This window comes from Sprattus sprattus (assembly GCF_963457725.1).
Source record: "Sprattus sprattus genome assembly, chromosome: 1".
NCBI lineage: Eukaryota > Metazoa > Chordata > Actinopteri > Clupeiformes > Clupeidae > Sprattus > Sprattus sprattus.
In genome coordinates this window covers 26,475,609-26,499,554 of record NC_137920.1, presented here as the reverse complement: position 1 = coordinate 26,499,554, position 23,946 = coordinate 26,475,609, and the positions used below count along the sequence as shown (strand labels likewise).

Here is a 23,946-nt window from a genome sequence, read left to right as displayed (position 1 = left end):
CACATATGCGCCTAAAATGCATTCGTGATGTGAGTGTCCTATATTTACTGTTTACTGATCATAGATGCTGTTAACGTAGTGCTCATTTATACGTTAATGCAAACGCAGGATTGCATTCTTTCAACCCTATAACTGAATCTCTCAACCCTTCCCCAGTGTGTGACTATTGGCTTTAACAATGGTATCCCCTGCACTTCCACCAGTGGACTACGAGTTTTACATTCCATCTTGTCTACCTGTTGTAGCCAAATAAACGTATAGGACATATCTAGGACTCATAGCCAATTTAATGGATTAGCAGCCTACTTATGCAAACCTACAGGTTTAGCATAGTTATGATGGCGTATATGCGGGTTCATGTAAACAGAACGTTTTTTGGAAAAAGACCTTGTGTGTACGACATTATTTTTGAACGGAAGGGCAGAAATATTCTCTATTCTGTAATTACCCGGCTATGTGTAAATGTGGTCTTACTCTTAGTCATCCGTTTATGAAGAGACGGACAAAACACTTTCTTCATCACTGGTGATTCAAAAACTGAGGACATAAGAACCATGCTACAGCGTAACATTCTAATAGCAGCCTGATGCAAACTATGGAAGAGATAGACGTGATGGGGTAACGACAGCGCTACGACCTGGCTACGACTACTACGGCCAGTGCACCCAGTAGGCCACATTAAACCCAACATTTCATAACACTACTAGAAATACTACTAGTTGTAGACGAGTTGAGTGCCTCTTAAATTAAGGATGCAGCCTCACGCAGCAGCTGAGGGTATGTCTTCTGGGACATTCTGGTATCTTGATTTATTTAAATAATGCTCAATAACTTTCATTAAACTAAATCTGGCGCTTGGCATCCATAAACGCCAAAATTCAGTATCCCTCGAGCCTGATCGACTGGTTGAGCCTGCCTGGTGTGTAACACCAATCAGAGGCTTTAACCCGCCCCCTGACTTGGTGACGGGGGATGACGGATTTATTTTGCTGCAAGCAAGTTACACCGTGGACAATAAGTATGACAATAAGTATGACAATAAGTATGACAAAATGTATGACAAAATGTATGACAAAATGTAAGTATGACAAAATGTTTGACAAAATGTATGACAAAATGTATGACAAAATGTAAGTATAAATAAATATATGTAAGTATAAATAAATATATGTAAGTATAAATAAATAAATGTAGGTATACATAAATCTAATTATGTATTTATCCAAGTATTTAACCATTCATTTATTTATTTATTTAGTTATTTATTTATTTAGTTTTGGCCCCGATAATCCTCCATATGTAAGACATCCAACCACCTTATCAGTAGTAGAGCAGTCTTCAATGTGTTTAATACATCCAACCACCTAATCAGTGGTAGAGCAGTCTTCAATGTGTGTAAGACATCCAGCCACCTAATCAGTGGTAGAGCAGTCTTCAATGTGTGTAAGGCATCCAACCACCTAATCAGTGCTGGAGCAGTCTTCAATGTGTGTAAGGCATCCAACCACCTAATCAGTGGTAGAGCAGTCTTCAATGTGTGTAAGGCATCCAACCACCTAGTCAGTGGTGGAGCAGTCTTCAATGTGTGTAAGTGTTAGATAAATTATATTAAGACGTTTATATGGAGGTAAATCCCATCATATTAAAAAAGGCAGTGCGCACAATGGAATCACCTAAAGTCCTTTACGAATGCAAGATGAGAATAAAAGGTTAAAAGAAGAAATCTTAACCAGGCTTATTAAAGAGTGTCAAGATCGGATTCATAGCATATAGCCTATCCACAATGTGTTATGGTGTTTGTGATTATGGACGCAGATCTATAAAGGAGGAAGAGAGTAGGCTAATAGCGCGTGTATGAGATGAAAGCAGTGTGACAGACCCGAGCGCAGGGTGACAGTCTGTATGTGGGTGTGGCCACACAGTTCAGTCAAAATCAGCGTTCAAAGACATAAGGGTTCATTAAGGATGGAAGATCATCACGCAAACCAACACAAAATGCAGATTAGGAAAACCCAATTACAAATCCAATGCAAAAATGTATTAATAAAAAAAAGTTAAATAAAACCTGCTAATTGTCTAATCAAGCAGAGGACAAAGTTCAGCGCACAATATTCCCATTCACATACCTGACAAGGAACTAACCTCAGTTGACAGAACAGGTGAACACAAAGAAAGGTGGCCAACACCATTTACCACAAAAGGGGTCACAAAGTAATTAAAGTGTCCTAGCCTCCTAAAGTTCTTTCAATCGGGTGTGTGCATGTTTGCATTTTTACAAGTAGTCCGCATGTGCGAGTCTTATGAGTCTCGCCCTGCGACCGACACAAGGAGCAAAAGCATTATTTTTTTTTTTTCAAGATGACACAATATTGCTTGACATTTTCATAGTAAAGATAACTATTTTCTGTACAAACACTGATTTTTCTTTTTGTTCGGTAACTTCACTTGTATGGCTTGGTACAACGTCTATTGTTTTGAAAATCCAGTCTATGAACACCACTAGGGGCGTCGGTTTTTACCTTTTACATAGAAAGTTGCTATTGCTTATGGAGGACTGAAAGTGCCAAAATTCAATAAATAAATACACCATCAATAATTATTTAAATGTGTCATTAATTAATTAAAATGGGAATTAAATACATAAATGTTTTATTAAATGTGTCATTAATTAATTCAAATTGGAAATAAATACATAAATATTTCATTAATTAATTAAATACAAATTCATTTTATGTCAAAAAACACATTTAATTATTTCACTATTTAATTAATTATGTCATGGTCCTGTGTTGCAGCGCATCAATAATTTATTTTATCTGTCAAACTCACCCATCAAAGTCAGTGGGCGGATTCCTAAAACCTGATTGGTTACCCTGCACATCAAGTCAAGGCTTACCGATTCAAGATATTTGGATTGACGCAGGCCTCATTCCTAAACGCTGTGTCAAACAAAACTTTTTCTTAAACGCTAAAAATCCAGAGCGTGCGAGATGAAGAAAACGGAAAATCGATCCAGTAGTGGACCATGGATTAAATACCTCGAAAGCAATTTAGCCATCAACAGAAATGCAAAACAAAATTGAAAAGTCAGTAAGGAAAGCTAAAATGTATGGGGAAATACGAGGAGAGTTGGATTCAAAAGGACAGGGTTCAAAAGGACAACAGACCTAATAACAAACACATTACAAATAATAAAGAGGGCTTTCATCCATCAAAATGTGTTGGTTTGTCTGCTTTGTATACATTATCTCTTTCAATCTGGCTTGTTTTTGTGTGATATTACACTTGATATTAACAGTTGACTAAGCAAGTTCTTGTAGCAGCTAGCTGCTAGCTGTCGTGAGGTACTATGCTAGTCAACTCCCATCATGAGCTGCATTGCCTGCTCGTAGAAAACCCGTAGTTGCATCATTAACTGAGACCGTGATGTAGTGCTGGTTTTGTATTGTGTGTACTGTAGAAGACTTGCCACTTGAAAAAAAAGAAGCTCTTGACTAAGCACGTTCGTGTAGTAACTAGCACTAGCTGCTGTAGGTTACTGCTACAGTTGTTAAGTAGCTAGTCAACTCCCGTCATGAACTGCATTGCCACTCGTCTGATCTACGTGAGAAAATATAGAAAGCCATGGCCAAGTAAACAGAACTTTTATATGTCGTGGAAAATTCTAAGAGTTCTCAAGAAACTTCTCAAGGCAAATAGGTGTGAATATGCTGAAAGGTTTATTTCAGAGCAGTGTTGTTTTTGGCAGGCATTTTAGATTTAGTTTTAGTCTTAGTCTTTTTGACGAAATGCTTCTTAGTTTTAGTCCCATTTTAGTCATTTCTATCTTTGAAAGTTTTAGTCTAGTTTTAGTCTGACGAAAACTCAAAAGGTTTTAGTCTTGTTTTAGTCCGACGAAAACTCCAAAGGTTTTAGTCTAGTTTTAGTCCGACGAAAACTCAAAAGGTTTTAGTCAAAAATCAAATATACATAAGATGCGTGTATTTATTTAATAGGCCAATACATTTATCATAATGAAACACACTGGCCTTCAGGTGCCTTTTGAGGTTTGTGGTATTTTTTTCCTGTGAGTTTGAAGCCGCAGCATGAAGTTGTGGTCGTGGCTTCGTCTCCGTGACCGTCGTTCGACTCGGCTCCCTGTCCCCGTACTGCCCGTACAAGCAGGGCTGGAAATTAACTTTTTGGCTGGTAGATGAAATTTTTTACCAGCCAATCATATTTTTTACCGGCCAAAATTAAACCTGCCATTTCAGACCTACTCTGACATTGTTTGATCTAAACAATCTTTGCCTATGATTTTAATATTATGTTAATCACTCTCAGAATGGATTAAAAGAAATCAACCAATATTGCCCAATTGGCTGGTGACTGCCGCAACACGCGCTGTATGCTATACCCAGGCATCCTTAAAGGCCCTCCTTAACTATACATTCATTATTTAATTTACTTTTGCATGACCACAATTTTTTAAAGCACATTCAAGAGTTGGCTATTAAGAATGTACTTCAGATGAATTAATTTAACCTCATAAGAAGCGCTGCATTAGGTCTACTAAAAAAAAAATCTAAATTAAGCTTTGAAATGACACCTATATGATAGATAAATATTGTCCAACTAACACTACAGCATGGATATTCAAAAGCTTATCATACTATAGTCTTACTGATCTGACAAAAAACCGCATTGAAAAAAACTAAGGGAAGGCAAACATTACCTCTGCTTCACTGAAGGGGGCGTGCGAGAGCAAAGGAAAAAAACTTACCGGAGCATGAAAGTGTAGTGGGCGAAAGGCTTGATGTTTTGAACACATGTGTTACACAAAATACAATGAGCCACCTACTGCAACATGCCCTTGGTGTAGCTGTAGCTGCTGTTGTGGCTGTTGTTTCTTCCTCCCTAGATGTTCTCTGCACCTTTGCTTGAGGTGATGCAACGGCAATGAATTGGCACATTATTTTAGCTTTCGTTTAACTGCGTTAACTTGCGTGTGGTCAACTAAGTCGGTTTCAACTTTAAAATCGCTCTCGAAATATTAGAACTTTATAACCTTTGTATTCGCCGGCAAAGTATTAGAACTTTGTATTCGCTGGCAAAATTGTTGTATTAAAATTCTAAGAACTTTATGTTACCCCTTCCCTTCTCCCACTGTTCGTGTTGGCGTTGCAAGCTATTTTTAACCATGACGGGCGCAATAGTCGGGAGATTTGCTCCGTAATGCCCCCCCCCCCCCCCCCCCCAAAAAAAACCGTGCACATTAACACTCACGCGCAGATAATGGGTTACAGCCTAAACGTATTGCCCTTACAATTTAAGTGAATTCTCCTTCTGCATATTGTTTTTTTACTTTTTCACTGTCGATTTCCAAATCTGTGTGAATATTCATGAGAGCAAGTCCGGTCAGTCTTTTGTCAGTCATCGTACTTCGTAGATATGTCTTAAGATTGTACTTAATGACCGCTCAGCAGACGTTGTTTAAACGGGCATTGTCAACAAGACTTAATGAATGTTTGGGTGGAAATTTGCCGAACTTTCCAGGGCTTGACAAGGCTCACTGGCCAGGCTCAGCGCATGATTGCAGACTCTCTCTTTCTTTCTTCTTCTCACGTAGCAGAAGGTACGCACAGTGCGTACAGCCGTACGGCAGCTGCGCGTGAGCGAGGCTTTTAGTGTGTGATGGGGGCGTGACTGTTAGGACAAGCAGCTGGCTCCATTTCTGATGTCTGAGCTCTTGATTGACATTGCACGCATATTATAGTTGGCGGAAAAAAAGCATGTTTTGAAACTTTGTTCGTCCACTCACTAACAATTGAGTCTCGTCTAGTTCTCGTCTGACGAAAATGTCAAACATTTTCGTCACATTTTAGTCTTTATATGGCTTTGGTGACGTTCGTCTTCGTCTCATTTTCGTCATGGAAAAAAGGGGTCTGACGACGTCATTTTCGTTTTCGTCTTGCCTGACGAAAACAACACTGTTTCAGAGGAATTAACTACTGCTGAGCTGGTCCATGGAGCATCTCAAAAACTCTAGTCTAAAGTGATCAAGTAAACAGAACTTTAACTTTAGGTCGTATGGTACTACATGGTATTAAAAAGTTAAACAAAATTTAAGTTTTATCGAAATGAATTTGCGTTCTCGCTGGAAGAAGACCACTCGTGAATAACTCACAATTTTAACCAAAGTAACATGTCACAAGATTCCATAACGTTATTTTTGGTGCTGGAACCGGTGGAAAAATGTCTCTCTCCAGGCACTTCAGACTAAAGCAATGGATCAGACTAAATCAGCGTTAGCCCCGCCCACTGACTTTGATGGGTGAGTTTGACAGATAAAATAAATTATTGATGCGCTGCAACACAGGACCATGACATAATTAATTAAATAGTGAAATAATTAAATGTGGTTTTTTTTTTTACATAAAATGAATTGGTATTTAATAAATTAATGACACATTTATTGAAACATTTATGTATTTATTTCCAATTTGAATTTATTAATGACACATTTATTGAAACATTTATTTATTTAATTCCAATTTAAATTAATTAATGACACATTTAAATTATTATTGATGGTGTATTTATTTATTGAATTTTGGCACTTTCAGTCCTCCATAATTGCTCATTATCAACGCAAAATATATAAAAACAAAAGTAGATTTGAGTTTAGCAAGGAAGGTTTTACCGGAGGACGATTGCATGCAAGAACATATCCGTCGTTTTTCATTGAGGGTAAGCATAATTAGTCAAAGTTACTGTTGTAATGTCCTATAGCCTACTAGAGGTTGTGATCCCGTTTCGTGGACTGAATATGGAAGATTAAGAGGTTAGTAGTCAGAGATGACACGAAAGTTTTCACGGACTTGATGGGCCCAATTGCGTTATGCCATGCTGTAGATTCGGCCTACATTTGAATACCACATTTTCAGACCTTAACTGATTTGTCTTGACTAAAGTCAAATACATGTACTAGCCTATACAGTCTGTTATCCGAATCCATAGACTCCGCATAGATCATCCGCAGTTGTAATACGATAAGTCAATTTGAACATTTAGGGGAAAAAATGGCTTGAAGACTAGGAAGTGACATTTTTGTCAGTAGGTTTGTAAGCCTATGTAAAGACACATGTTAAACAAGCACTTACATGTTCATTTGTAAGCTGTGTGCCCATTGTAACGTGTCTTGTAAAACATTTTTGAGTAAAATCATTACGGTAAAAGTTCAGCTCTTCCGCTGCTCCATTCCATTGAAGACGACGGTGTAGCAATGGGAAGCTCGAGACAGGTGCCTCGACACTGACTGCGTCGGATAGTTTGTCTTGTAATCGTTTTCTAACTGCTCATAACTTTTTCCGTCGAGGTCAAAGATGTGAAATAGAATGAAGGACTAAGGAAAAGACAACTGCGGTGCTAAAATAATTCCACTTCACGTGGGTCTGGTCTAGGCTACTCATTATGCGAAGTTGTTATTGACGTTAGTTCATAAACTTAAGGAGGGGAAGTGAAAACATAAGCCCCTAGGCTACTGGTTGCGTTACAATTGCAAAACAGTTTACATATAAAATCTCAGACTGAATTTAACCATTTTGAAATTGCTCGAATTTACACCACCTGTCAGCTCTCCCTGTGACTAGCGGAACTGCGGTATGCATTGTTTTTTATATGTACAGAAATATTCAGCCAGCCAACCTCATAGACCGCGGAACCGGCCGGGCCAGGGGGGCCGTGGCCCGGGTAACTTTTTGAAATGATTATTAAAAAAATAAATGAATGTTTTTTTTTCAACTCAAAACCTGTCGACAAGATCAAACTTAAACACAACCCATGCTGTAATAATTTAATCAAGCGTATTTCTAAACCAATATTGTTCACGTCACACGTCATGCATGAATGTTGCAAAATGTAGACCTATAACTGTGCAGCACTGAAAATCGCGCGAAAGAAGTAGTAGTGATTGTGGTAGACTGCAGAGATTGTTCGTGGCGTGGATTGGAATATCAAAATGAAAAGGCACAAAACCATTTTTGAATATTTCAAAGGAAAACAAATAAAAAGCGCAGCATCATCTGATGGGACAGCTGTACCCCAACCTTCAACTGTGGACCACCAACCAAGCAACAGAGAGGAATGTTCTTCAACTCCAACTACGCTAACCGAACCAAACCTAGCTGAGGCTAGCCATGGGAACTGCTCAAGTGAGTGCTGCAGGGATCTTACAACTCCTCATCAACCAAGCAATCCCGATGTGCTAAAAAGAACCAAGAGGGTGCAAGGGACAGGTTCTTCACAACGCACCCGATCCTTGCAATACCAGTGGTTCAAGGATTTTGCTTGGCTGACTCTATGTGAGACCAGAGGGAAACTGTTCTGCACGCAATGTCGCTGCTGTGCTAAGAAAAACCTAGCGGTGAGTAAGAACGAGCCTGCTTTTGCCGTGAACGGTTTCAACAATTGGAAAAATGCTGTAGATACATTCAGGGAGCATACAAACAGCAAGCATCACAAAGACAGTGTTGCTCAATTTCAAACTCTGGTGTCCCAGCAGCCCAGCGTAGCAGCTCAGTTGGACACACAGTTACAGTCAAACCAGAAGCTTAAGAGAGAAATGCTGCTGAAGCAGCTATCTTCGCTACGTTTTCTGGCGGGCCAGGGAATTCCAATAGACGGCAACGAGCCCGAGAACAGTAACTTGTACAAGTTGATGCAGCTCCGATCAGAGGACTGTCCTTCAATTAGCAGATGGCTCAGTGACAAAAACTACATGTCTCATGACATAGTGAATGAAATGATTCACCTGATTTCACTTGATGTTTTACGAAAAGTGCTGTCACCTATTCGGGATGGACATTATGCTATCCTCGCAGATGAATCCAGAGACATATCCAACAAAGAACAGCTTGTCACAGTGCTTCGATGGGTTGACGATGCGTACACAGTTCGTGAGGATTTCATTGGGCTTTTCGATTTACCCAAGACAGATGCGCAGACCATCTTTAATGTGCTAAACGACATTCTGACCAGATGCAATGTGTCACCGGGTTTATGCAGAGGGCAGGCTTACGATGGTGCTGCTAATATGGCAGGCCATCTGAGGGGAGTTTCTGCTAGATTTAAACAGCAAAATCCTGCAGCAATATTTGTGCACTGTTTGGCACACTGTTTAAACCTCTGCCTTCAAGATGCTGCAAAGAAATGCAAAATTATTCGAGATGCACTAGACATTGTGCATGATGTGGCACAGCTAATTAAGCAGTCCCCCAAACGAAACAACGCATTCCAGTCACTAAAGGCCGAGCTGAAACCAGAAACACAGAACCTTCGCACGCTCTGTCCTACGAGATGGACAGTGAGAAGCAGGGCCCTGAAGTCAGTCATAGACAACTACTCTGTACTTACCACTGCGATGGAGGAGTTTTCGGAAGAATCACACGATGAACCTGGTCGAAAAGCTGCAGGCATTTTGGCTGTGCTTGAAAAATTCAGCACCTACTTTGGTCTACGCCTGGCGCACTTGATTTTTTCCCCAACTGAGCAGTTGTCCAAGACTTTGCAAAATTCCAACATAATGCTGCAAGATGCGCAAAGCGCAGTCACTGTGACACGGGCTTTCATCCAAAGGCAACGATCGGACAAGGAATTTGACAGCTTCTTCAAGTCAGTTAGTGAGGAATCTACCGATCTGACTGAGCGCCCCCAGCTACCCAGGCAACCAAGACTGCCCAAAAAGTTTGGAGGTGATACACAGCACCTGTTTGATGGTGCATCACAATACTTCAGGAAGCAGTATTTTGAGGTGTTGGACATCATTGACAATGAGCTGGATAGGCGCTTCGACCAGCGTGATTTCGGAGTAGTGGTGGACATTGAGAGGCTACTAGTGACAGCTGGGAACGGGGATGAGGTGACACTCCCATCATCCATTACGTCTCTATACAAAGATTTTGACTTTGATCAACTCTCCGCACAGTTGCGCATGTTGCCAGACACGATTAAGACATCTGCACTTCAAAATGACAAACTGTCAGTGAGAGTAATAAGCAATGCAATGAATGCTGTTCCTGTCGCAAAAGACCTGCTGCCCGAAGTACACAAACTTCTGAAACTTTTTTTCACCATCCCAGTCAGTACGGCATCAGCAGAGCGTTCGTTTTCCACACTTCGTCGACTGAAATCATACCTCCGATCAACAATGACACAAAAAAGACTGAATGACTTGATGAACTGCCATATTCACCGTGACATTCTGGAGGACATCGACATGACAGCCATCGCTAAGGAGTTTGTGCAGGCCAATGATAGACGCAGGCAGGCCTTTGGGAAGTTTTAAGCGTAGGTCAATGTTTTTTTTTAGCACTGCCGTGTGCACTCTTCTTTGTTCAATGTTTTTATACTGCATTGTACTGATACAAGTGAGTTTATGTTGAATTAACATCTTACTGTGGTGCTTTTGTTGTGTATTGTTGGCTGATTGAGCATTTTATTCTGCACAGTTATGTGCTGGCATGTTGTGGGCTTAAGTCATGACCATTGATTCATCTATGTAGGCTAGCCTTCTGTGCTGTGTTGACTGTTTTGGCAATTTGCGCACTTCTGTGCTGGCATATTTTGGACTTGGGTTATTAGTGTTGTTGGCTGTTTGGACATTTAAAGTAAAATCATCCTGGCAAAGTGATGTGCATCCGCATCCGCATTCTCGCTCTCTCTCTCTCTCTCTCTCTTTAGTACTGGTACAAGCAAGCAGTTTCAGTTGCGTTACCACCGACCACCGAGGTACCTTTCTTGTGCATTTTATTCTGCGCTGTTCTGTGCTGGCTGACGTGACTGATGGCATTACGTGCGTGTCCTCGTATACCGTGCATAGCCTTGGCTATGGATAATGTCGGACCTAAAATGTTGGTGACCCCCTCTTGCGATTGTGGCCCCCCCTTGTTCAAACACGTTCCGCGGTCTATGGCCAACCTTACAAATCGCTCTCTTTCGCTCTGACTTTCTGAGTGTGTGGGTTGCGCAGATGAAACATTTGACAAACAGCTTATTCAGGCAAACTTTTCATGGGCGCAACCCACAAACTCAGCTCTGCAGCACATCCCACTAATACATGTTCCTTGCAAATGTGGCACCATTTGAAAGGGGAGTAAACAGGCTTTCCAACGGTATAATATGTATTGCCAAGAAGCATTGTTACAACAAAGAAATAATCTTCAAAACACAAATTTCCTTAGTTTCAGTATATTTTGGCACATTTTTCATGATGGGAGCAATGCAACCCACATACTCAGCTCTGATGCTCATCTCACCAACGCATGTTCCTTACAAATGTGGCACCATTTGAAAGGGAAGAAAACAGGCTTTCCAACGGTATACGATTTATTGTCAAGAAGCATTGTTACAACAAAGAAATAATCTACCAAACACACATTTCCTTACTTTTTGTTCTATGTTTAGTTCAAACTAATGTCCATAGCTCAAAACTGTTTGTCACAAACAGAAAGTCGGTTTTGTCTACAGTTGATTTAAGCAGTGATGTTTTTAATAGTATAAGTGTTCTTACTTGAACCATACAAGTATTTCAATAAATAATAAGTCACATGTCTGTGTGCTGTTATTGCAGCATTTTTAAAATTTGTCTAAGGAATTACCAGTAATGGACACTGACTGTTGCCATGAGAACTTATGATTGTATACCATTTGCCATAACATTTAACCCAAATATTGTCATGTAAGTTTTCTGAAGGGGAGGAATTAAGTAAGGTGTTCATTTTCATCTTGATTTTCATTCTACTTCCTCTTACTTGTCATTCCAGTGCTTCCCCTGCTTCTGTCAACACGTCTGTTAATGGGGTAGCAGAAGTCGACCCCCAATCCGATTGGTCCACACGGCTGCTAGACGTAAGCACTTCATAACATTTTCATGAAAGAGACGGCCACTCACACTGCTTTATGTGTGTCTTTCTTTCTCTCTCCATATCGATCTGTCAAGTTCCCTGTCTGTCTTTCTTTATTCATTTATTCATTTGTAGACACACAGACCGGTGTCTCCAGTGCCCTGCTCTGTGTGTCTATGAAGAGTGACTTTATCCATGGCAGACCCTCCCAATTTCAGCAGTGGACCACCACAGTCTGGTAAACTAGCAATGGGAAGCTCGAGACAGGTGCCTCGACACTGGATGCGTCGGATAGTTTGTCATGTAATCTTTTTCTAACTTCAAGGTCAAAGATGTGAAATAGAATTAAGGACTAAGGAAAAGACAACTGCGGTGCTAAAATAATCCCACTTCACGTAGGTCTACGCTAGGCTACTCATTATGCGAAGTTGTTATTGACGTTAGTTCATAAACTTAGGGGAAGTGAAAACGTAAGCCCCCTAGGCTACTGGTTGCGTTACAATCGCAAAACAGTTTACATATAAAATCTCATAGACTGAATTTAACCATTTTGAAATTGCTCGAAATTACACCACCTGTCAGCTCTCCCTGTGAGTAGCGGAACTGCGGTTTGCATTGTTTTTTTATTTACAGAAATATTCAGCCAGCCAACTTTACAAATCGCTCTTTTTCGCTCTGACTTTCTGAGTTTGTGGGTTGCGCAGATGAAACATTTGACAAACAGCTTATTCTGGCAAACTTTTCATGGGCGCAAGTTAACCCACAAACTCAGCTCTGCAGCACATCCCACTAATGCATGTTCCTTGCAAATGTGGCACCATTTGAAAGGGGAGTAAACAGGCTTTCCAACGGTATAAGATGTATTGCCAAGAAGCATTGTTACAACAAAGAAATAATCTACCATACACAAATTTCCTTAGTTTCAGTATATTTTGACACATTTTTCATGGGCGCAACCCACATACTCAGCTCTGATGCTCATCTCACCAACGCATGTTCCTTACAAATGTGGCACCATTTGAAAGGGAAGAAAACAGGCTTTCCAACGGTATACGATTTATTGTCAAGAAGCATTGTTACAACAAAGAAATAATCTACCAAACACACATTTCCTTACTTTTTGTTCTATGTTTAGTTCAAACTAATGTCCATAGCTCCAGGGGCGCCTGCAGATTTTTTTTGGGAGGTACGCACAGAGCCACCGACGTTGTTTAAACGGGCATTGTCAACAAGACGCAATGAATGTTTGGGTAAAAAATTGCCGAACTTTCCAGGGCTTGACAAAGCTCACTGCGATTTGACTGTAACTCATTTAGCTGTTTCCACTGCTCCAGCTCTGCATACTCAACGGCCATTAGTTGTCCGTACTCCGATTTTATTTCCTGCCATACAATTGTCGGATAAGGACGAGGGGCGTAAGATACTGAAGCAAACCCTGAATATGCTGATCATAAAGTCAAATGACTGCGTTCATTTGGACAGGGAGTTCGTAGTACCGCAATTCTGCAGTTTCCCTATTGTAATATGCGTTCATAATATTGAATTACAGTGGCAATGCATGCGTCGTGCTGGGAACAGCGTGTGTCAGATAACTTTTGTAAGCGTTTGTTTGTGCTTTAATCACTATTCGTTTGTTTGTGCCTTGTGCACTGGCCAGGCTCAGCGAATGATTTCAGACTCTCTCTCTTTTTCTTCTTCTCGCGTAGCAGAAGGTACGCACAGTGCGTATAGCCGTACGGCTGCAGGCGCCACTGCATAGCTCAAAACTGTTAGTCACAAACAGAAAGTCGGTTTTGTCTGCAGTTGATTTAAGCAGTGATGGTTTTAACAGTATTAGTGTTCTTACTCGAACCATACAAGTATTTCATTAAATAATAAGTCACATGTCTGTGTGCTGTTATTGCAGCATTTTTTAAATTTGTCTAAGGAATTACCAGTAATGGACACTGACTGTTGCCATGAGAACTATGATTGTATACCATTTGCCATAACATTTAACCCAAATATTGTCATGTAAGTTTTCTGAAGGGGAGGAATCGAGTAAGGTTTTCATTTTCATCTTGATTTTCATTCTACTTCCTCTTACTTGTCATTCCAGTGCTTCCCCTGCTTCTGTCAACACGTCTGTTAATGGGGTAGCAGAAGTCGACCCCCAATCCGATTGGTCCACACGGCTGCTAGACGTAAGCACTTCATAACATTTTCATGAAAGAGACGGCCACTCACACTGCTTTATGTGTGTCTTTCTTTCTCTCTCCATATCGATCTGTCAAGTTCCCTGTCTGTCTTTCTTTATTCATTTGTGGACACACAGACCGGTGTCTCCAGTGCCCTGCTCTGTGTGTCTATGAAGAGTGACTTTATCCATGGCAGACCCTCCCAATTTCAGCAGTGGACCACCACAGTCTGATTCAAAGTCAGTTGTCAGCTATTACTATATATTTGACATTCTTACATTTTACTCATACAAATATTTCCAAGAGTGGAGAATTACTTGCATGTGTATGTATTTGTGATTGAGTGTGAGTGTGTGTTTGTTTGTGTGTGTGTGTGTGTGTGTGTGTGTGTTTGTTTTGTTTATTTCTGTGTGTGTTTGTGTGTGTGTGTGTGTGTGTGTTTGTGTTAAAGGGCGAGAGTGAAGGAGAGAGTATGCAGACATGCTTACCCTACTAACTGTTAGGAAAAAGTGTTATTTATTTATTTTTGTCTATTATTTTGTCTCCTTATGTAACCAGGCCACAGACACACAGAACAGTGTCTCCAGTGCCTAGCTGTGTGTCTATGAAGAGTGACCACTCCATGGAACGCCCTCCCAATTTCAGCAGTGGCCCACCACAGTCTGATCCAAAGTCAGTTGTCAGCTATTATATTTGACATGTTTGCATTTTACACATAGGCCTACAGATATGTACAAGAGTGGAGAATGACTTGCATGTGTGTGTGTTTGTGATTGAGTGTGTGTGTGTGTGTGTGTGTGTGTGTTAAAGAGAGAAAGAAGGAATGAGAATGCAGACATGCTAACTTCACTACCGTAGTTTCTGGACTGTAAGGCGCACTTAAAAGCCTTTAATTTGATCAAAAAACAATAATGCGCCTTATAATCCGGAGCGCCTTATATATGGATTAATTCTGGTTGCGCAAAATGTTTTAGTACGACTTTGGTAAACTACAAAGCCGCGCCGTTTGCAGCATTACGGCTACCGTATTTTATATAAAACCTCGAACATTACATGGCTTCTGACCACTGCTGGTCTATTTGCTGGTGACTCGGTGTTGGAAGTGCTTTCTCTACAGCTAGCTTGAAATGACAAGGGGCGCGGGGGACAGTTTACCTCTGGATCTCCCAAATGGAACTTGTTAGGTTTGAATTTTCCTCTGCTAAAGTAATAAACTAAGCCTACATGGTCATAGGCAAACTCATTATTCACATTTTTGTCATTGTGTGAGTACCTTCTTACTTTCACCACTGATGTTATGCTAGGCTTAGGCAAGTTATCTCTGGTTTAAACTAGCTAACGTTAGCTATTTGCTAGCTAGCTAGACAGCTATCGTTATGGTGTTAATTGTCTGACTGCGTGTGTTTTTGCCAAACGTTCACGTTGTCATTTCAATCCATGAGCTACTAAAATGAGCACATCGATTGTTAAACCATTATTAAACTTAGCATTTTGATTGTTTAACAGCATTGCCGATGTTTGACACTGTCAGATAACTGACCTAGCAGCTACGCTAGGACACTGCCCTGTCAGCATATAGTAATTTGCTATGGAGTAATGCTGGTAGCGTTGGTCTCTATCCATTAAATATGGATTATCTCCCTCTGGAACGAAATACTGTTTTCTGATTGGCTAATGGGGTGTACATCAAGTTTGTATAGATGGACACCTTGGACTTAGTCCCAGTAGAAAAGTTAAATCGCCGTTCCATATCAATGCTCTTCAATGGTTACCATTGACAACCAACGTAACGTTTATTTTTTGACAGCTAGGATAATTTGAACCAAGATGGCGGCGTGTTGGGACAAGTTAGTGGGCAATGTTTTATGTCAATTAAGCTATCTACACGACTTTTTATATGTCTAAATTTACTCGGTTAGTTGTTCATGTTCTACACGAATGTTGCAGAGTATAGGAATTCTTAACTGAAAGTCTCGAATATTATTTGTAGGCGGCTGTTAGCGCTTAGGAAAAAAAAACATTAAAACAGATGGTAGCTCACACGGCTAACTAGCCGGCTCGATTGTGAGCTTTCGACCAAAATTACTAAACTTGACCTCCCTGTTGCTCTGTCCAACTTCACCATCAACGGAAACGTGGAGTTCAACTGTAAATAGTAAAACCTTATGAACAATACCTGTGTCCGTGTGTCCGTTTACTTTACAGAGGTGAGCTCATGAGTGTCACTTTGCAGCAACGCCCGGGGAAACTAAAGGTCCAGTTCCACGCACTACTTTCTCTAACGGGAGCACTAGGCTTCAAATCAAGAATTCATCAGGTTATTATGCATATTAAATTTCCTAAAGATAACGGAAATTCTAAATAATAATAAAAATAAAAAACTTTTTGGATGTTGTAAACTGGAGATAAGCGGGATAACGGCCTCCGAGCTGTCCAGTTATACGAACTTAATGGACCGCTCCGCGTCGTGTTGTTCTTTGCCCCGCAGCGTCCATTAACTTCGTATAACTGGACAGCTCGTCGGCCGTTATCCCTTACATGTATTTCACGTGTAGAACCTATTTAGAATGGCTGACCTTACATAAAACGGCAGTGAAAGACAAGCCTGGAGACAAACAGTAGGCTAAAGGAGGGGGAAGTGTGAGAGTATATCAGCATGCTAACGTTATACTTATTAGCAGCGAGGCTAGCTAGCTACGATGTGTTTCTGTGTTTTTGCTTTATGCGCCTTATAGTTCGGTGCGCTTTATATATGGACAAATATCGAAAATAGACTATTCATTGACAGTGCGCCTTATAATCCAGTGCGCCCTATAGTGCGTAAAATACGGTAACTATAAACAAAAAGTGTTGGAAAATGCTAAAACCATTATTTGACCCAGGATGTGTGTGTGTGTGAGCGGATGAGAGTGAGGGAGTGAGTGAGTGAGAGTGTGTTTAAGAGAGTGAAACAGAAAGCGTGAACGAGAAAGTATGCAAACATGCAAATCCTACTAGTAGTGTTGGGAAATGCTGAATCCATTATTTGACCCAGGATGTGTGTGTGTGTGTGTGTGTGTGTGTGTGTGTGTGTGTGTTTAAGAAAGTGACACAGAAAGCGTGAACGAGAAAGTATGCAAACATGCAAATCCTACTGACTGTTAGGAAGATGTGTTAGTTAAGTAAATATATTATTTTGTCCACTTATGTTACCAGGCCACAGACACACAGACCAGTGTCTCCAGTGCCCAGCTGTGTGTCTATGAAGAGTGACTGGTCCATTGGACAACCTCTCAATTTCAGCAGTGGCCCACCACAGTCTGATCCAAAGTGAGTTGTCAGCTATTATATTTGACATGTTTACATTTTACTCATACAGATATGTACAAGAGTGGAGAGTTACTTGCATGCGTGTGTGTGTGTTTGTGATTGAGTAGGCTTGTGTTTGTTTTTTGTGTGTATTAAAGAGAGAGAGAGAAGGAATGAGAATGCAGAAATGCTAACTTCACTAACTATAAACAAAAAGTGTTGGCAAATGCTAAAACCATTATTTGACCCAGGATGTGTGTGCGTGAGTGGATGAGATTGTGTGTTTGTTTGTGTGTGTGTTTGATTTGATTGTTTCTGTTTGTGTGTGTGTGTGTGTGTGTGTGTGTGTGTGTGTGTGTGTGTGTGTGTGTGTGTGTGTGTGTGTGTGTGTTTGTTTGTTTTTGTATGTGTGTTAAAGAGACAGACAGAGGGAGCGTGAACGAGAGAGTATGCAGACATGCTTACTTAAATAACTATTAGGAAGTAGTGTTGGGAAATGCTGAATCCATTATTTGACCCAGGATGTGTGTGTGTGTGTGTGTGTGTGTGTGTGTGTGTGTGTGTTTAAGAAAGTGACACAGAAAGCGTGAACGAGAAAGTATGCAAACATGCAAATCCTACTGACTGTTAGGAAGATGTGTTAGTTAAGTAAATATATTATTTTGTCCACTTATGTTACCAGGCCACAGACACACAGACCAGTGTCTCCAGTGCCCAGCTGTGTGTCTATGAAGAGTGACTGGTCCATTGGACAACCTCTCAATTTCAGCAGTGGCCCACCACAGTCTGATCCAAAGTGAGTTGTCAGCTATTATATTTGACATGTTTACATTTTACTCATACAGATATGTACAAGAGTGGAGAGTTACTTGCATGCGTGTGTTTTTGTTTGTGATTGAGTAGGTTTGTGTTTGTTTGTGTGTGTATTAAAGAGAGAGAGAAGGAATGAGAATGCAGACATGCTAACTTCACTAACTATAAACAAAAAGTGTTGGCAAATGCTAAAACAATTATTTGACCAAGGATGTGTGTGCTTGAGTGGATGAGATTTTGTGTTTGTTTGTTTGTGTTTGTGTTTGATTTGTTTGTTTCTGTGTGTGTGTGTGTGTGTGTGTTTGTTTGTTTTTGTGTGTGTGTGTGTTAAAGAGAGAGACAGAGGGAGCGTGAACGAGAGAGTATGCAGACATGCTTACTTTACTAACTATTAGGAAGTAGTGTTGGGAAATGCTGAATCCATTATTTGACCCAGGATGTGTGTGTGTGCGTGTGTGTGAGGGGATGAGTGAGTGAGTGAGTGACAGAGAAAGCGTGAACAAGAAAGTATGCAGATATGTTAATCCTACTGACTATTAGGAAGTACTGTTAGTTAAGTAAATATATTATTGTGTCTACTTATGTTACCAGGCCACAGACACACAGACCAGTGTCTCCAGTGCCCAGCTCTGTGTCTATGACGAGTTACCGTTCCATGGGACAACTTCCTCCTAATCTCAGCAGTGGACCGGCACAGTCTGATCCAAAGTGAGCTGTCAGCTATTATATTTGACATGTTTACATTTTACTCATACAGATATGTACAAAAGTGGAGAGTTACTTGCTTGTAATTTTGTGATTGAGTATGTGTGTGTGTGTTAGTTTGTTTTGTATTGTTTCTGTGTGTGTGTGTGTCTGTGTGTTTGTGTGTGTTTGTTAAATAGTGAGAGTAAACGAGAGGATATGCAGACATGCTAACCTTACCAACTATTAGTCTGATCCAAAGTAAGTTGCCAGCTATTTTATTTGACATGTTTACATTAAACTTTGCACTCAGTGATTAAAGTAGCATAATGGATCAATTGCTAATCGCTAACGAAATGCTAGTTGCTCAAACTAGGGAAATCTCTTGAAATGTGCTTTGTACTTTGACACTATGGCCAACTAGTTAGTCATCAACATTATATTGACTGTAAAGGCCAGCAAAGTTTTATTGTCATTGCCAAACGTACAAACAATTGATGCCAAAGTATGACGGCTCAGGTTTGGATGAACCCTTTGGCCAGCCTCTCTCATGGAGAGGTCATGATTGACTAGGTGATCAATGACTCTTGCCATAATTTCATTAGAGCATCTTACTCGAATACCACATCCCCTGACAGGGGACCCTCTACCTCTACCAGAACCTCTTCCTTGTCCTCATCCTGAGGTTGTTGGTGCAGCCTCCTCGATACATGCTTGGTTCCATCTATTGACCTATTTTAGAGGTTGAGAACTACTTGGATTAGTTATGCACAGAGAGTTCACACAGGTGCTGACGATATTTAGAATATACAAAGCAGTTTCAGTAGGTTGCTACTAAGTGTCTGCAATGTGTTGACATGGTTATTGAATTAGGTTTCTTATCTTTCTCTGAGAAGTGTGTAAACTGTTTTGAAAAGTGTGTTAAAACTCAAAGTAATTTGTGTGAAAGAAATGAGAAATAGTTAACCCATTCGCCAGAGAAGACTCTTGCTGTGCAAAGAAGATGTGAGCATTAGATTAAGTTGACCAATGATTCGCTAAATGTGTGTAAGCAAACGAGAAAAACTGTAAAGAGAGAGAGTGAAAGAGAGAGTATGCAGACATGCTAACCTTATTGTGTGTGTGTGTGTGTGTGTGTGTGTGTGTGTGTGTGTGTGTGTGTGTGTGTGTGTGTTAAAGAGAGTGAGAGAGAGCAAGTGTGTGTTTTTGCAGATCCTGGTGTAAGGTGTTCTTCCAGATCAATGAAAAATGTGATTATTTGTGTGATTTATTGGTCACAGGAGGAATGTTCTGACCCAGGATCAGTCCAGGTGTGGAGTGTGTGAGCAGCTCCTGAGAGACCCAGTCATCACCACCTGTGGACACAGTTTCTGCAGGCAGTGCATCAGCAGCTACTGGAGCCAGTCTGCTCCATCAGGAGACTACAGCTGTCCCCAGTGCAGAAAGAGATCCAGAGCACAACCCTTTCTAAACCCTGACATAACCATGGCACAACCTCTGATATACCCACATACAACCATGACACAACCTCCTGTATATCCCCCTACAGCCATGGCACAATCTTCTCTCTACCAACACAGAGAAATGTCACCGCTTCATCTCAAGCCATCTACAACCATAGCACAAGTTCCTCCATATCCACACTCAGGCTCGGGGCAGAACCCTCTTTACCCACACTTCCACATGGCACAGATTTCTCCACAGCCTCCTTTGGATGAGCACATAGTCATGGAAGGAAGCAATCATCTCCAAACTGAGCATGCTCCTGTCAAAAGGGCCAAACTACCAGGTGAGTCTTTAAGTATTTCTTTCAAAACTGCTTCAAAGGGTTTCTGCATGAATAGAAACGCTATTTAGTTAAGAAACAAAATGATGATGACCTTTTGAAGTCCATTGTTCTCTGTTACTCTTCTTGAAATATGGATTAGAGAGACGATACCAAATTAGTATGATGCTGATCTGTTTTGTTTGTTTGTTTGTTTGTTTGTTTGATGCCAACCAGATGATGTCCTGAACAGAGCACTGGTGAATCATAAAGCCAGTATGAAGAGGAGGTTTGAAAGCATATCTGAAGGTGTCATAAGATCAGAGACTCAAACACTCCTGAACAAGATCTACACAGAGCTCTACATCACAGAGGGAGAGAGTGAAGGGGTGAATAATGAACATGAAGTTTGGCAGGTAGAGTCAGCATCCAGATCACAAACTACAGAAGACACAGCAATCAACTGCAATGACATCTTCAAGCCCTTACCTGGACAGCAGAGACCCATCAGAACTGTCATGACCAAGGGCATTGCTGGCATTGGAAAAACTGTCTCAGTGCAGAAGTTCATCCTTGACTGGGCAGAGGAGAAAGCCAACCAGGATGTAGATTTCATGTTTATACTTCCGTTCCGTGAGCTGAATTTGGTCAAACATGATCAGTACACTCTTCACAGGCTCCTGCTGGACTTCCACCCTGAGCTTAGGGAGCTACAGGATGGTGAATACAAAGACTGCCATATTGTGTTCATCTTTGATGGTCTGGATGAGAGTCGACTTCCGTTGAATTTCCAAGAGAACCAGAAGTTGTCGGATGTGACACAAACATCATCAGTGGATGTGTTGATGACGAGCCTCATTCAGGGAACTCTGCTTCCCTCTTCTCTCATCTGGATTACCTCCCGACCAGCAGCAGCCAGTCAGATCCCTTCTCAGTGCATCAATCAGGTGACAGAAGTACGAGGGTTCAATGATCCACAGAAGGAAGAGTACTTCAGGAAGAGGATCAGTGACCAGAGTCAAGCCAACAGAATCATCTCACACATTAAGGCATCCCAGAGCCTCCACATCATGTGCCACATGCCAGTCTTCTGTTGGATCTCAGCCACTGTCCTTCAGCAGATACTTGAAGAGGATGATGGGAAGGAAGCCCCCAAAACTCTGACTGAGATGTTCATACACTTCCTGCTCATCCAGACCACCAGGAAGAATCAGAAGTATCAAGAGGGAAATGATACAGATAGTAAGAGGCTCCTGGAATCACATAAGGATGTCATACTGAAACTGGCAGAGCTGGCCTTCAAGCATCTGGAGAATGGCAATCTCATGTTCTATGAGGAAGACCTGAAAGAGTGTGGTATTGATGTGAGTGAAGCCTCAGTGTACTCTGGCATGTGCACTGAGATCTTCAGGGAGGAATGTGTGTTTCAGCACAAGAAGGTCTACTGCTTTGTGCATCTCAGCATCCAAGAGTTTCTTGCTGCACTTCATGTGTTTGCCTCCTACTTGAGTAAAAACATGGAGGCCCTGACACCATTCCTCAAAAGGAAGTCCAGGTCTTTGCCAGATGTGCCTCTACATGAGCTGCTAAAGAATGCTGTGAACAAAGCCTTGGAGAGCAAGAATGGACACCTTGATTTGTTTGTTCGCTTCATTCATGGCATTTCTCTGGAGTCAAATCAGAAACTTTTGGTTGGTCTCCTGACACACACACACAGCAGCCCAGAAAGTGAGAAGAAGACTATCCGAAACCTGAAGGTGATGCAAAGGCCAAATATCTCCCCTGAGAGATGCATCAATCTGTTCCACTGCCTGGTCGAAATGCATGACTCTTCTGTTCATGATGAAATAAAGGCTTTCCTGCAGGCAGAGAAGGGTTCAGTGAAACAGCTCTCACTGGCTCACTGCTCAGCCTTGGCTAATGTGCTTTTGATGTCTGGGGAGGTGCTGGATGAGTTTGACCTGAAGAAATACAAAACCTCTCCAGAAGGTCGCAGGAGGCTGGTTCCAGCTGTGAGATGCTGCAGAAAGGCTCTGTGAGTTAAGTTCTGCATTAACCTTGACACTGAATTCAGACTTGTTGTCATAGAAATGCTTTTGTTAAGAGGTGTTACTACAGGTAGCTTGGTACTATAGGTTTAAAGTTCCACTGTGTTTTTTGCTTAAAGAAACTTAACTTGGTTTACATAAGTGTCTTTGAGAGAAGTAGTGCATACTTTTGTTTTTCCTTACCTGATGAAATGTTTCTCAAGTCTTCTTCACTTTGTTTGCTACAACATTTACATCCAACCTGAGAAATAAGTAACCCTTCTGCAGTTCTGCTCCTCCATATGGCATGAATGGGGAAGGAGGCACTCATAGTTTTATATATATTTTCTTCTCTTGTCTCTTCGACAGACTTGCTGACTGTAAACTATCAGAGAGGTCATATGAGATTGTGGCCTCAGCTCTGCAGTCTGCAAACTCCCCCTTAAGAGAGCTGGATCTGAGTCACAGTGACCTGCAGCAGTCAGGAAAAATGCTGGGCTCTGCTCTACAGAGTCAAAACTGCAAACTGGAGACACTGAGGTCAGTAATATTGGAGACCGTGTTAAGAGACGCATACTGTTTACTGTAGCCTGTCTTAACCAGTCAATAGCAACATCAATGTTTTACTCTAGGCAGAATTTGCTCTCTGATTTCACAGTTTGTGATATCTGTTAAACAATTTTGCTTTTGCAGGCTTGCTGGCTGTAAACTGACTGGAAGGTTTTTGGCCTTGACTCTTCAGGGGGCAAACCCCCACCTGAGAGAGCTAGACATCAGTGACGGCGAGCTTCAGGACTTTGAAGGAGAACTGCTCCATCAACCACTGAATCAAGACTGCAAAGTCAGGTCTGTATATTAAGAGAAAAGCTGTCGGACAGATAACCCATGTCTTCACACATTTCCTTTGTTACTAGTATTTCTTATTTGGAAAGTGAAGAGGTGTAGAGGACATGTTTCTTACAGCTGCTTCCTCCCCCTCTGTTGACTCATCTGCTGTAGACTCAAGCAAAGCTCCTGTGCGGTTGTGGCTTCAGCTTTGCAATTTTGTGTTTCTCAACTGAGTGTCTTGCATATGAGTGGCTGTGATCTGCAAACATCAGAAGAGGATCTGCTCTCTGGTCTTGGAAACCCCAACTGCCGACTGAAAACACTGAAGCAAGTAATATTGCTGTTTTTCTAAAAACATCATTGAGTCTTATTACTGTGTGACCAAGAGTCTTTAATCTGGTACGTATGCAACCAGAGAAAACAACAGCTAAATTGTACCTTTGCTGTCACATAAGTTTAATTTAGTGATTCTCTCAAGTGTT

The 23,946-nt window shown here is 41.1% G+C and overlaps 2 protein-coding genes across 2 annotated transcripts in view; both read left to right on the top strand.

Annotated features, from left to right (window-relative positions):
• Positions 1-8,602: 8,602 nt before the first annotated feature.
• LOC308368853 (zinc finger MYM-type protein 1-like) lies at positions 8,603-10,324 on the top strand (the record flags this gene model as incomplete). Its single annotated transcript, XM_080843136.1, has 1 exon — positions 8,603-10,324. The coding sequence occupies one exon, from the start codon at positions 8,603-8,605 to the stop codon at positions 10,322-10,324; it is 1,722 nt and encodes a 573-aa protein (XP_080699262.1).
• A 10,005-nt stretch (positions 10,325-20,329) lies between these two features.
• LOC308366569 (NACHT, LRR and PYD domains-containing protein 3-like) overlaps positions 20,330-23,946 on the top strand; it is a gene marked incomplete at both ends in the record, with an annotated part of 32,887 nt that continues 29,270 nt past the window's right edge. Inside the window, 2 exons of the mRNA XM_080840285.1 lie at positions 20,330-20,633; positions 20,847-22,644. Coding sequence (XP_080696411.1) covers positions 20,330-20,633; positions 20,847-22,644 — 2,102 coding nt within the window. The remainder of the gene's footprint in view (positions 20,634-20,846; positions 22,645-23,946) is intronic.